A 12,882-nucleotide genomic window follows, 5' to 3' on the forward strand; every position below is an offset into this window, starting at 1 on the left:
TCATTTGTGTTCATAAAAGGACCTTTTTATTTTATCGTTTCCCACAGATACACAGCGTACTGCTGTTCATTTTCCATTATTCACGTCATACAAGTCAGGAGCGGGTTAACAGTACGGTTTTACAGCTCTAATAAAGCACACAGTACTGTGTTATTGATGCAGCAGTACTTACAACAAAAAGCTTTTAGTAGGATCAGTGATGAACAGGAATAGATAGCTGAGAAAGGATTTAAAGAGGTTTAACAGCACTGTGAGCAAACACATATATAACTGCTTCCATTTCTCATGCAAATAATTGTATCATTACTACAACAAAGTAAGAGTGGAAGTGTTTTCATTTTTTTTAATCCTCTCAGCGGAACTGAAGTGGACTCACACGCAGACCAATCACGTCCTTGCCGATCTCCGTCGCCTAGAAAAAGAGGAAACATTAAAAATTAGTGGGGGGGGGGGGGGGGGGGGGGGGGTGTAGTTATAGCAGAGATGGGCATTTAAATAAATAAAAAGGAAAAGTGAAGGCAGCATATTTAATGATATAAAAATAGAAGCAGGAGCTTAGAAGTGGTTAATAAAATTTCTGCTACTTTGTCATGACAACCACATCTGAAGATTTGAAAAGGTTTCCACTCACTAAGCTGAAAGTGAACTTGACTGATAGTATTGCCTTTTTTCTTGCAAATCTTCAACAGATATTACTGTATTAATATTATTTATTAATAATTATTGTTATTATTATTAGCCCTTATTCCCTGACTGAAGAGAAAATACCTTCAAACATAAACAATTTACCAGGTGTTCTCATTAAAGATGGTTACAGTTTCAGATCTGAGTGATCAAGAAACTTGAGCATTCAGACCAAATGTTCTCTCCTTTACTAAATGATGGTCCCTAAAATTTTATATACACATTTGTTTGGTCTACCTGTGTGACCCTGCAGATCTGGCCTTTGTAAGGGGGGCAGTAGCAGGCTCCAGACAGAGGGCACTTCTCAACGGGGCGTCCGCGGTACAGGGGAACGTAAGAGGCAGCGCACAGGTCAAATGGATTGTGGGGGTCGTAGTTCAACTGGTGGGCGTCTGTCAAGTTCTTCTCACAGGCTGCCAAAATCTTGCGAGTCTAAAGAAGGAAATATTTTTGCAAAGGAGATGATGGCAAGAGAATGACACCAGCACAATAAAGGCCATCTAATAAAGACAATTATAAAATAAAAAAATAAGTTATGAGTGATGAACAACTAACCTGCTGTGCAACATCTGGCTTGGGCCCAAGTTCGAGGAGACGTCGTGCGAAGCCTGCAGCTGTCTTAAAGTTACGCAGTTTGAAGAAGAGGTTCAAAGCTGTGCGCAACACTAACACCATGTGGACTGGCTGGAGATTACAGTGGGTGAAGTAAGCAGCCATCTGCAAGGAAAACAAACATTTTTTTGAACATTTTCATCATGCTTTGGTGATTTTTTTGTGTGAATCAGTGAAAGCTTCATTGTGTTTTTTTTTTTACCTCACACAACCTCTTCTGCTGTTCCAAAGTGTCTTTAGGCAGCTTCTTCCTCTCAGTCTCCATGGTCAGACCCACTATGTACTCTCTGCATATTGTAATCAGCTGCTGAGCCTAAAACACATACAACCCAGTTAAGTATCTGAGCACATATAAATGTGTATCAGCATGTCAACAAAATTAGTTTATCTGAAAGCCACAGGAGCCATGAGGATCATACAGGCAAGCTTATTAGGTCCATTACAAATGGATTTTAGAGATTAAACAGATCAGGTTCAAGGCATGCTTGTTGCTTACCTCTGCAATCTCCTGTTTGTTATCAACCACCAGCAGGGGTACAGACAGAAGGATGACTCTGAAGCGCTCAACGGCGTCCTCAAATCGTCCGGCTGTGGTCAGCTGGTAGCACTGCTGCAGGCGGGAGATGAGATCAGAGAGACGCAGGCCCACAGCAGGCAGCCCCTGCTTTGCCCCACAGTCCTGAGAAGAAAATCAAAGATAAAAAAAGTCATTTTCTATTTTGTGGAATCAATTAGAAACTATGAAGAAAAGGAGCAGATATATCAATAAAAAATACATCCACCAAATAGACAGCTGTACCTTCCAGTTCCTTTGTGGGTGCCCACGCAGGCAGGGCAGGGACGGCAGCCCCAGGTAAGATGTGCGTCCTCTGGACAGAGTCTGCATGAAAAGCGACTTATAGGGGCCAAAGTCCACAACTCCAACCTGGTCGTGGAGCAGCTATGGTAGAAACAAGCAACAGTAATTAACCATTTATGCCTTCCTTTTTAAACGATGATATATGTTATCAAAGGGAACCAAAAATAAATAAACTGTGTTGGAAAACACTATGAGCGGACCCTCATTGCAGTTTCAAAGGAGCCGGCCAGGATATGATCCACTGGCAGCTGGGAATTGTTGCACCACATCTGGGTTGGACTTGTGCCCTTGGTTGGTGGGACAAAGAAGCCGTCCTCTGTTCCTCCACCTGCACCAACTGGTACATCCTGTTGATTGGTGTAAAGATAGTATAAAGTACTCAGCTTTATGTTCTTTTCACATTTAATATGAGAATTTTTCTCTCTCTCACCAGCTCTGGAGGAAGATCCAGGTCTTCCTCAACATCCCATCCTCCTCCTTCCTCTTTCCCCAATCCTTCCTCTCCTAATCCTTCCGGAGCATCCACAAAGCCATCTGTGAAGAAGAGAGGGAAAGATACACATTTAATATTTTTAGGCTCAAGCAGTACACTGAAAGTTTGAAAAAAGAAAAGAAAAAAATAGAAAATGATTTGTTAAAATCAGTCGGAATTTACCTTCATCCAGCTGAAGCTCAGCATCATCTCCCCAGCCCTCGCCTCCTGAAGTATCCATGTCCAAGTCGGCAGCCATCTGACCAGCTTTCCCTACAACAGGTGAACAACAGGTGCCCATATTAAATCCCACACGTTTCTACAATTACTTCATCTTTGAATTCCTTTAAAAAAAAGCAACACTGTTGCATATTAGAAAGATATTAAAAAAACAAAAAACAAACAAACAACCAGCTGTTTTAAAAGCAATCCAAGTCCAGGCAGAAAACTCAGCTCAGACCATGGACGTGAGTCTTTGGATATCTGGATCCAGATTGTATTGTGATATTTTCTTGAGATCATCAAAGGGATATCTCAGTTTTTCTTATTTAAATCTGGTATGTATTTGCAAAGATATGTCAAACATTATCCTATCTAGCAATGCTAAAGAATCGTTCCAAATATTCATCAGCTGATCACTTTCAGGTTGGGCCAAGTTGCACCTCTAATAAGGTTTTGCTCCATATGCAACTTTTGACTAACCTGCTAACAAACAGACAAAACCCAACCAATCACATAACCTTGTTTGGAATTAAGTATTAAGTGTCTCCATTCTTGGTTCCATTTGAACAAAGTTAACATGGATGAAACTTTAAAGTATTATGTTCCTTTTCAGTCCATCGTGGCTCTTGACTTACCCTTTGCTGCAATAGCTCCCTCAAAGAAGCCCTTTGAGACGGTGAGCAGAGGCCAGTTAGTGTCTAGAGGGTTGATGGGTGGAGGTGGCTGCAACAGCTGTGCATTAGGATCAACCTCTGGCACCTAAAAGTTACATAATAAACCATTTTTAAATTAAAATTAAGCAATAATTATGTTATTTATCAACATGAATTACTGTATTGTTAAAAAAAATACATATTAGGTTCACTGCTTCTGCATGTTATTGTTTCCCATAATTTGTGTAGGAAGAATGTTTTGTGAACACACCGTCTCCTTTTCTGGGTCAAACGTCTCTTTTAGTGCCTCAGCCTCTTCATCCAACCCGTGTGTGGCTGCAGTCAGGTAGGCCAGAGACTCTGCAAGCATGCACACAAACAATTTTGCATGATAACTTGTCATTTTACTGCCATAAAGGCTGGCAAACAAAATACGACAGAATATGAGTGAATGTTGACAAATTAACTCACTTTGTCCACAGTTCTTCAATATTCTAACCCTTTCGCTGACGTCTCCCAGGTAGAGTGCTGCCTGGTAGTGACCGCTCATGTCCTTTCTGATCTCAGCTACACAGACAACACAGCCATTAGAAATACTGAAAGAGAACATATACACCTTTGCAACATGTAACAAAGAATAGACATCCTCACTCACCAATCTTCATCATCTTGCGTAGCTTGGCCAAGTTACCAGTGATGAGGTAGAGGAAGGTGAGCTTGTCAAAGTTCTTGGTCCTCTGATAGCACATTTCCACGACCTGGTGGTGACCCTGCAGCAGTGCTGCCTCACCCAGACGCTCCCAGCAGCTGCGCTCATCCAGGGCTTTGGCTGCTTCCAGAGCCACCTGGAAGTACAGAGATGAGATTTTTAATTTTGCACACAGATCTCGGTCTCACTGTGATTTGATTAGAGCTCATCATGCACAAGACTTCCATCCTTATCTTAAAAAAAATGATAGAATAGGTACAGCAGTCTTTGAGTACTGCTGCCAGCTCACCTCGATGTTCCCACACTCCAGAGCCAGGCTAAAGCGCGTCTTCTCATCTTTGACGAAGTGCAGTGCTACCTCGGGGTAGCCCTTCTTCTGCAGATAGGCAATGATGGACTGACCTACCAGTTTGGCATTGCGCACCATGTGGAGCACCTGAAGAGTAACAGGAATGATCTCAGAATTAGGAATCAAATGATTCCTGGCAAAAATGTAATGCTGTTTAATATGAAACTCAGATTATCACTGCACAGTTCTGGTGTTTAATCTCCTTAAATATACTCAGATTATCACTTCAAGGACACCACCCTTAAGAACCGACCTCATCATATTTGCGATTGACCAGGGCCAGTTTGAAGCGGTACTCTGTGGGGTCGATGGTGAGCACACGGGGCCTGCACTCCCTGTCCAGGCAATAAACGCTGTTGCCTCTCACGCGGGTCACATAGATGGGCAGGTCCAGGGTCCTGATGATGCCATGATCACTACAGGAACACAAAGAATATCCTAAGTTAGACATTTTACACTGAACTGATGCTTTCTAACTGTGAAAGATTTGAGCTTTTCTGTCCAGAGAATTTAAAGCAAACAAACTTGTATTTGTCTTTAAAACATAAAGTTGGAGCTTTGTTTTTGCTCAAATCTCTAACTATTCTAAGTCACTGCTGTGCTTATTTTAAAAGACATGTGGGAGCACAACACTATCAAAGAAAACAAGCACTAAGGCAACATTTTAGCTCACAACTTTCTCAGTGACAGCTTATTTTGTTGAAGCTCTACAGGTCTGTGTTAAGAAGTTTCTGTCCCCAGAGACTTGTGCCTGTGGGAATAAATTAACACTGCCTTTTCTAAGCAGCACATACCCAGACGTGAGGGCGTATTTGATGTGGTTGGAAGTGGTGTAGATAAAGACTCCGCTCTCATCCCAGGCTCCACTCTTCACTCTGATGTTCTCGTGAATGTTGCACAGACTTTCCAGTTTACGGTTGCAGATCATAATTGCTGAAGGGAAGGGAAGAAAAAAAAAAAAAGAGAAAAATCAGATTTAGAGCTTCCTTTGAGAACCAGCAGAGAAAACTTTCAGGTTTGAATATTTGTTGGTCAAATCTGCAGATATTCATCTCATCCACTCACCGTGTTTAGCCAGCAGAGCCACGTGGCTGGTGTCTGCGCTCCACACCACGTACTTGACCTTAGAGATTTTCACGGTGGCCAGGGAGCGTTTCTGCTGCACGTCAAACAGCGTGACGCCATCGGCATCACGCAGCAGCAGTGAGCCTGTCCCGGCGTAGAAGATCTCCTCACAGCTCGGCACCTGGACTTTCTTCACAATTTCATTCTTCAGATTTTTAATCAGCAGCTGCAATGGAGAAATGAAGAAAGCACTGTGATGAATAATTATAGATTAGGACAAAAAGCAAAGTAAAAAGTTTTCTTCAAATATTTGCAGGCTTCACAAGTCACATAATGGACTCTTGATTGTTTCATTCGGAGATTAACGTGCCAGACTGCCTTTGATCGATCATTTGTAAAGAACAAATGATTTACTGATCAACACTTTCAGTTCTTTTTATAGAATTAACCAACTTTTCAAAAAATCTTTTAAAAAGGGATTTCCTATATATTTCACTGCTTTGTAAACTTTCATATGCACTTACAGAGTGCATACGGTCCAACACAGCAAATCTGTTCCTGGCCACCCAAACGGCTGTCAGACCAGAAGACCTTTTCCCCTCCGGTGCTGGAATTTAAAAAGAAAACGCAGCCTCTTGTTACTTCATTCAAGGAGATACAAACTGGAGGCATATAACATTCAATAAGTAAAGGGAAAAAAAAAAACAAATGTTTTTAGAGTGTGAGAAAAAACATAATTAAACTGTTGGGGTTTTTTTTGTTTGTTTGTTTTTTTACCATCGGGGTTCTGAGAGTCACTTTCTTTGGGAATTGAGTACAGGTCATAGGTGCTGTTCTCCAGGTTGGTTGCTCTCTGCAGGAGGTAAAGAGCATTTCGATAAACAGATGCGAACCAACACACTTAACTGAGCAGTAAGAGATTAATGTGTGCGAGTGCATTTTCACTGAGAGATACTTACAGTGCAGAGCAGGACAGCATTCTCAGCGGGATTATAAGACATGCTGAACACTGGGAACTTAGACCCACTAAGTTAAGGAGAAGGTAAAACAGGTAAAATTGTTATTTTAAACTAGACAGATTTTCATTTAAAAACAAAAAACCCACGAACGACAAAAAACAAGCACTAGCCCATAATTTCTTAGACCAATTTCTTTTTGGTCTAAGAAAGGAATTCTAAGAAATTGCACTCAAAATGCTATCTCATGCACACCACACCTACCTGCGCAGCTGCATAACAGCCGTGTCTTTGCTGCTGTTGAAGTCCAGCTGGCGGAGGAAGCGATCCTTGACGTAGTAAAGCATGTTGCCATGTACGGCGTAGGCTGGACGTTCACGCTCCAGCTTGAACACAATCATACCACTGTCATGACCTTAAGGACACAAAACAAACCATTCGTCAGTGCAAATTTCACACGTACACACTGTATTTTTTCCCCTCCTCAGGAAATACATGCTAGACATTTCCTGTTATTAGGCCATGTGAACTTAAGAGAACCATTAAAATCTTCTTTTTTTTTTTTTTAATTTTCCCTGATATGCAAAGGATCAGCTTCAAAACTAACCAAACAACTACTTTGCAAATTGATGTTTGAACTGTTAATGTTCCTGTTTTGATCAGATCACTGTCAGCACTTACCTGCAGCAAACAGGTTGAGGTTTGGGTGGGCACCCAGCACCCAGAAGCGGTCGTGATCACGGCGGAAGGTCTGTACTCCGGTCCTTTTGGACATGTCCCACACCCGGATGCTCTTGTCCTCAGAGTTGGACAGAATGAGCTCCTGGCGTGGGTGGAAGATGGCACAAGACACGTTGTTGTAGTGCCCACGGCATGTATCGAGCTCCCATGCCTTGGACTCTGAACACAGGTGGGGGGAAAAACAAAAAAAAGGAGAGATAATTAAAGACAAAAAAGAAGCAGAAACATTTACAGCAGGAAACAATTAGTGAAGTAGTCAGCTTAATGAAATACCTACTTCTTGGCACATAACAGAAAAGTCAGGGGTTTTAGCTTCTGTGAACATCAACTTCTAACACTCATGTCAAGTCACTCACCATTCATCCTCCAGATCTTCACCTGCCTGTCATCAGCTCCAGACACAATGAGAGGCATGGTGGGGTGGAAGGCTGCCCAGTTGACCCCACGATCGTGACCCTGAACATAAACATAAGCTCAAGTCACACAGACAGCTGTCATAGCATGGCATCAATCTATATGAAACTAAACTGTGTTACTCTCCGTGAAGCCATTATAGTACCATTAAATAATTAATATATCACACAGAAACCATAAAATAGTACATTAAAACAAAACCCAAGCAATGTAGTTTTATTACCTATAACTGAATATTTCTGACCTTAAGTCATAATCACATACCCCTAAAAAAAAACAAAAAAAAAAACAACCCACAGATTCAACTGCCAGCTCGGGCTAAAAGCTGGTGTTTTCCACAGACAGAACTGCATCATGGACTTTTTTGATGATTTGAAGAAACCTCATTAATGCTAATTAATCATTAAAAAACAAACAAACAAACAGGAAATCCAAACAATATGTGAGCGGAAGACTACAAACTGACATTTCCCTGTAATGAGATACCAGGAACATATGAAGGCTCCCTCACTGGTAACCTTTAAAGGCTGATTCACTCAAATGACCACAACGTTTACAAAAGCTACAAAGTTGCTTCTCACCTCGAGGACGTGTTTAACAACAGCATCAGAGGCACCAAACAAATCAACACCAGAGATGCCGCGCACCTCTGTCTCCACAGCACCTGGAGACAGGTTCTTCTTCCTCAAACCTGGAACCATCAGAGAGCACCGCGTGCAAAGGGGGGAGCCATAACCAAATTAGACAGGGCACAATAGAGGATCGGAACATGGGAAAAACAAGATACACATTATTTAGATATCAAATTTGGAGAATCATCATTGGAGAAGAGAGGCCACAAAAGGGGGGTTTAAAAAACAGAGCGCACTTTTGTACTACTGAACACACACACAGGTTTGAAACACACCAACACAACCTCTGCTTTCTCATTGACTGCCAGCTTGAGTCTGGAAACAATCATTCCTGCAACAGTGCTTTGATTGGTTTAATTAATCATCAGATTACAGAAGAAACCGGAGTAACTTGTGATTTGGATGGATAGCAGAGCAAGGTAGCTGATTATTTCAGAGACTCAGCAAAATCAGGAAATGAAAAAAGATGGAGAAAACACAGCTTGCATTCATGATTCTTGCCTGTTAAAACAATGTGGTGAGCAGATAGTACAACAGCACAGAGAGAGATGACATGGGAAACAGAAATGACACTAGGAACCCATGTGCAGGTGTGGATGTTTCCAGGGAGAGCATGGGATAAGGAGGACACAGGGAGTGCATGGACTTGGCTGATGGAGGTGGAGTGGGTGGTAGCTAGCATTGTAAAGGTGAGCCTCGATGGGGTGTTGAGTATCAGGACTATGAGTCTTGGAGTTTGCTTTCTTAAAGGCTCATGCACATTTCAGTCACAATGTTTAAATGACGTGCAGTTAGTATAGTCTGAAATGCCACAATTACTGGTTAGGAATGAGGATGACAACAATAAGTTGCAATGACTACAGGAAATATAAACCTGTAGTATATTTCATGTTATTTTTTTAATAGTAGAGCCAGTCGTGCAAATGTCATAGGTCATATAGAAATATGGGACAGCCAGAAAGTTTAAGTGTATAAAAAAGATTAACTCTTTTTTAACCAATTAATGTTTTTTGGATGCAAAAGCAGTATGGATTTTCTATATTGTGAGTATGAGTGCAAAGTGACCCCCTTAAAGCTAAACTTTAAACTTACTATGTATTTATCATAAAAAAAATGAAAACACATGCTGCAGTTAAGTCATGTGATAGACAAGTTAGAAAAAAAAAAAAAAAAAAGTACAAATGGATGCAACCATGCTCAAGTTAAATGACATAAACCCAGGATTGGTGAATGTTAGAACTTATGCATGTTCACATGAAAGGAAATGAAAGCAAATGAGTGCAGTTAATCTAAAGACAAGAAACAGGAGAAAGAAAAATGACAAGATTTTTACAGCATGCACAGGCACAGAAACACCTCTCCAATTATCCATCCATGTGGATTTTATCCTTTCACTGTGTATCTAACCCAGAGGTGGGCAACTCCAGGCCTCGAGGGCCGGTGTCCCTGCAGGTTTTAGATGTGTCCTTGAACCAACACAGCTGATTTAAATGGCTAAATTAGCTCCTCACCATGTCCTGAAGTTCTCCAGAGGCCTGGTAACGAACTAATCATGTGATACAGGTGTGTTGACCCAAGGTGAGATCTAAAACCTGCAGGACACCGGCCCTCTGGGCCTGAAATTGCCCACCCCGATCTAACCTGTAAGGCCTTTCTCCTTTCAGAGCTTTTATTTACAGTGTTGTATTAAAATAATAAAAAAATAGCACACCATAAATTTGTTCCACTGCATCTAACTCTCTTACCATCTATCAAAAGAGAGGTGTTTCTGCAAACAGCCCACAGAGTTTTATCCTCTACAAGTTAGAGAGGAAGAAGAGGTTTAGGACTTCACTTCGGTCCTGCTCCTGTTTTCTTCCTCCTCATCTGTACCACTCTGCTCCCAACCCCTCCCCCAAAACCCAGCCCGCTGTCCTCTGGTCGGCCATCCCCAGGCCCTCACCGGAGATATCCCACACTCGCACAGTCTGGTCCAAACTGCCCGACACCACCAGGTCCTCAGATGGGTGGAACTGGGCACACATCACGTAGTGATTATGGCCAGTCAGCACACTGCAGAGAAGAAAGAAATAGGAAACATAAGAAATCAGGGCAGACCACTCATTTTCATTATTGTAAATTTTAACAATTTTCATTCTTCTGTTTATTTAAAATCTCAATTAAACATCCTAACTATGTGCAAGTTGTGAGAAACAACAGTTTAAACTTTACACAGTGTCTTACCAGACACACGTCCTGGACTGCCAGTTCCAAATGCGAATCGTCTGATCATCTGAAGCACTCAGAATCCAGGGGTACTCCTACAGGCAAGGTGACAATTAATGTAATAACTTAAGTCTAAATTGTTCTAACATAAAATACAAAAACACCCAAAAACAGAAAGAAGTACTAATCCAGTGGGGTGACAATATAAAGGAAAACCCCTTAAAGACAAAGTGTTTACCATAATATGTAGTACTGTACTGAATCCCAGCTTTAGTGTTGTTTACATTTGTACAGTGCTCCACCATCACAAATACAACTAATGATTTCTATCTTGGACTTGGAGACAACATATCTTAAATGATGGGCTAAGATCTGGTGACTGGAAAAGCCATAACATACAAGTTGCATAATTTAATCTAATCCAGATTGGTGGAGGCCATTCTGGAAGAGAGCACTTCACAGGATAAAAGGTGATAATTTTGTATACCTCCATTGATTTGGACAAGTAGTTCAAAATATGAGAGTCACTGTGGGAGTCAAAGGTTCAAGGTTTTCCTATAATTTGTCACTTGTCCATTTTCTATGTTAAAACGGCAGGACAACTCACATGGTGAAAGAAGGTGGTTCTGATGTAGTCAAGATGCCCAAGGAGGGTGAAGAGACAGCGCCTCAGCTTGTAGTTCCACACCTGTACACAACAAGAATATTTACTCAGCTCTCACCTAGGTTTCATATTACAGTAGTGCATTAAGACATGGCAGCACCTTTGACGTTTAGGCAAAATATTAGAAATCCTGAGTATGAGATACTGCCTCAAACCAAATAAATACAAAAATAAGCACTTGAACAACATTTATCCAGCTTCATGACATTTAATGAGAGTCTTGATGCCACAGCAGTCCCACCTTGATTTTGTAGTCATCTCCTCCAGACACAAACAGTGGCTGCTGCTTGTGGAAATCAATCCCTCTTACAGGCCCTGATGTGAGATACCACATTAAAATCACACCTCATTTCCATTAATAACACAGTTTGTAAGCTAAAGCAGCGTACTCCAGCTAAAACACCGTCTTACCGTCATGCTCATCGAATTTGTCAATAAGTGTACACATCCGATAGTCCCACAGCTGGATGACTCCGTTGTGCAAACTTGCAAGAACCCACGGCCGTTTGGGATGGAAGCTCAGGCCTGAAATGTAAAACAGCTCATCAGAGCTCTTACAGAAGAGGCTATTACACTTCAGACGACCAGCATCATCCTAATTTACAGCGGCTTTTTAAACATGCAAAGTGATGTTAGCCGGACAGCTAAGGACACGTACAACTACTGTCCATTTATCGCTACATCTGAATAAGACATAATAAAGACAAATTAGTTACAGACAGTCGGAGAAAAAATCTATTTAAAAACAAGAATAAAGAGAGAATTCTGGCTGAATAATCAACCGAGGACGATAACGTCAACTAGCTAACGTTAGCTTCTTTGCTAATAAGTAGCTAGCAGACTCTTACCTTTGACACGGGCCGACTTCGTTTCAAATTTTGTTAACATCGTTACTGGTGAACCGCAAAGCTCTTCTTTTTAATGCTGAGACAAAACTCAGTCAGAGCAAATAATTAAAAAGGATTTGCAGATTGGTTGAATCAAGCAGCCTGACCACCTTCGCCCATTTAGTTGATTCTCCTTTTTCCTGACACGTAGTCCGTTTTGTCTTCCGGTTTTGAACAATAAAGTTTTGCGACGAAAATCTGACGCAGAAAGTTCCACGGCAGCGGCGCGTAGAAATGTAACCCATAGACAAGACATCCGCGACTAAATGCCGTCATAAAAAATCTAATCTGTAAATTGCTAAGCACTTCCTAGACGTACGAAATAAGTATACGGACTCGGATAAAGAGTCATTAGCTTCTTTAATAAAGCGGTAAAAATCTAAGAGACAAAGAGGTTATTCTTTAAAATGTCAATGTCATGAACTCGCAAATTGTATGAGATTAAAGTGACAAATTTACAATTAAAAGAACTTAATACGTATTGATCAATACATTGATTTGTTTTCTTCCTAAACAATTATAAAATTCCTTATTTCTAAAACCGACTGCAAGTAATAATTTGATGACGTCATCTGCTGCAGACACGATACGTGGCACGCGGGGGCGCCTGTAGTGTGAAGTAATGCATTTCCACTGGATTACAAAAAAAACCCCCAAAAAGCAAAAAAAAAAAAAAAAATCAATAATCTAGGATTGCTACGAAAAGAAAGTGGACTTCTACACATTTTTTTCCTTTTTAAACGTCTCAAAATACAGTT

General features: G+C 41.1%; 1 protein-coding gene across 1 annotated transcript; it reads right to left on the reverse strand.

The window, feature by feature from the left end:
- Positions 1-3: 3 nt before the first annotated feature.
- copa (COPI coat complex subunit alpha) lies at positions 4-12,282 on the reverse strand. Its single transcript, XM_085389866.1, has 30 exons — positions 12,086-12,282; positions 11,649-11,762; positions 11,479-11,552; positions 11,181-11,261; positions 10,592-10,668; positions 10,311-10,420; positions 8,318-8,427; positions 7,679-7,778; positions 7,263-7,481; positions 6,846-6,996; positions 6,585-6,651; positions 6,403-6,478; positions 6,150-6,232; positions 5,626-5,851; positions 5,355-5,493; positions 4,814-4,976; positions 4,501-4,647; positions 4,158-4,347; positions 3,974-4,069; positions 3,774-3,862; positions 3,485-3,608; positions 2,811-2,900; positions 2,586-2,689; positions 2,356-2,502; positions 2,096-2,236; positions 1,793-1,975; positions 1,499-1,609; positions 1,240-1,401; positions 922-1,116; positions 4-412 (listed from the first exon to the last, which is right to left on the reverse strand). The coding sequence occupies exons 1-30, from the start codon at positions 12,123-12,125 to the stop codon at positions 353-355; spliced, it is 3,669 nt and encodes a 1,222-aa protein (XP_085245992.1). The 5' UTR covers positions 12,126-12,282; the 3' UTR covers positions 4-352.
- Positions 12,283-12,882: the final 600 nt, after the last annotated feature.

Source organism: Rhamphochromis longiceps, linkage group LG18 (assembly GCF_057381845.1).
Source record: "Rhamphochromis longiceps isolate RC_006_pf linkage group LG18, R_longiceps_female_GT1.1, whole genome shotgun sequence".
NCBI lineage: Eukaryota > Metazoa > Chordata > Actinopteri > Cichliformes > Cichlidae > Rhamphochromis > Rhamphochromis longiceps.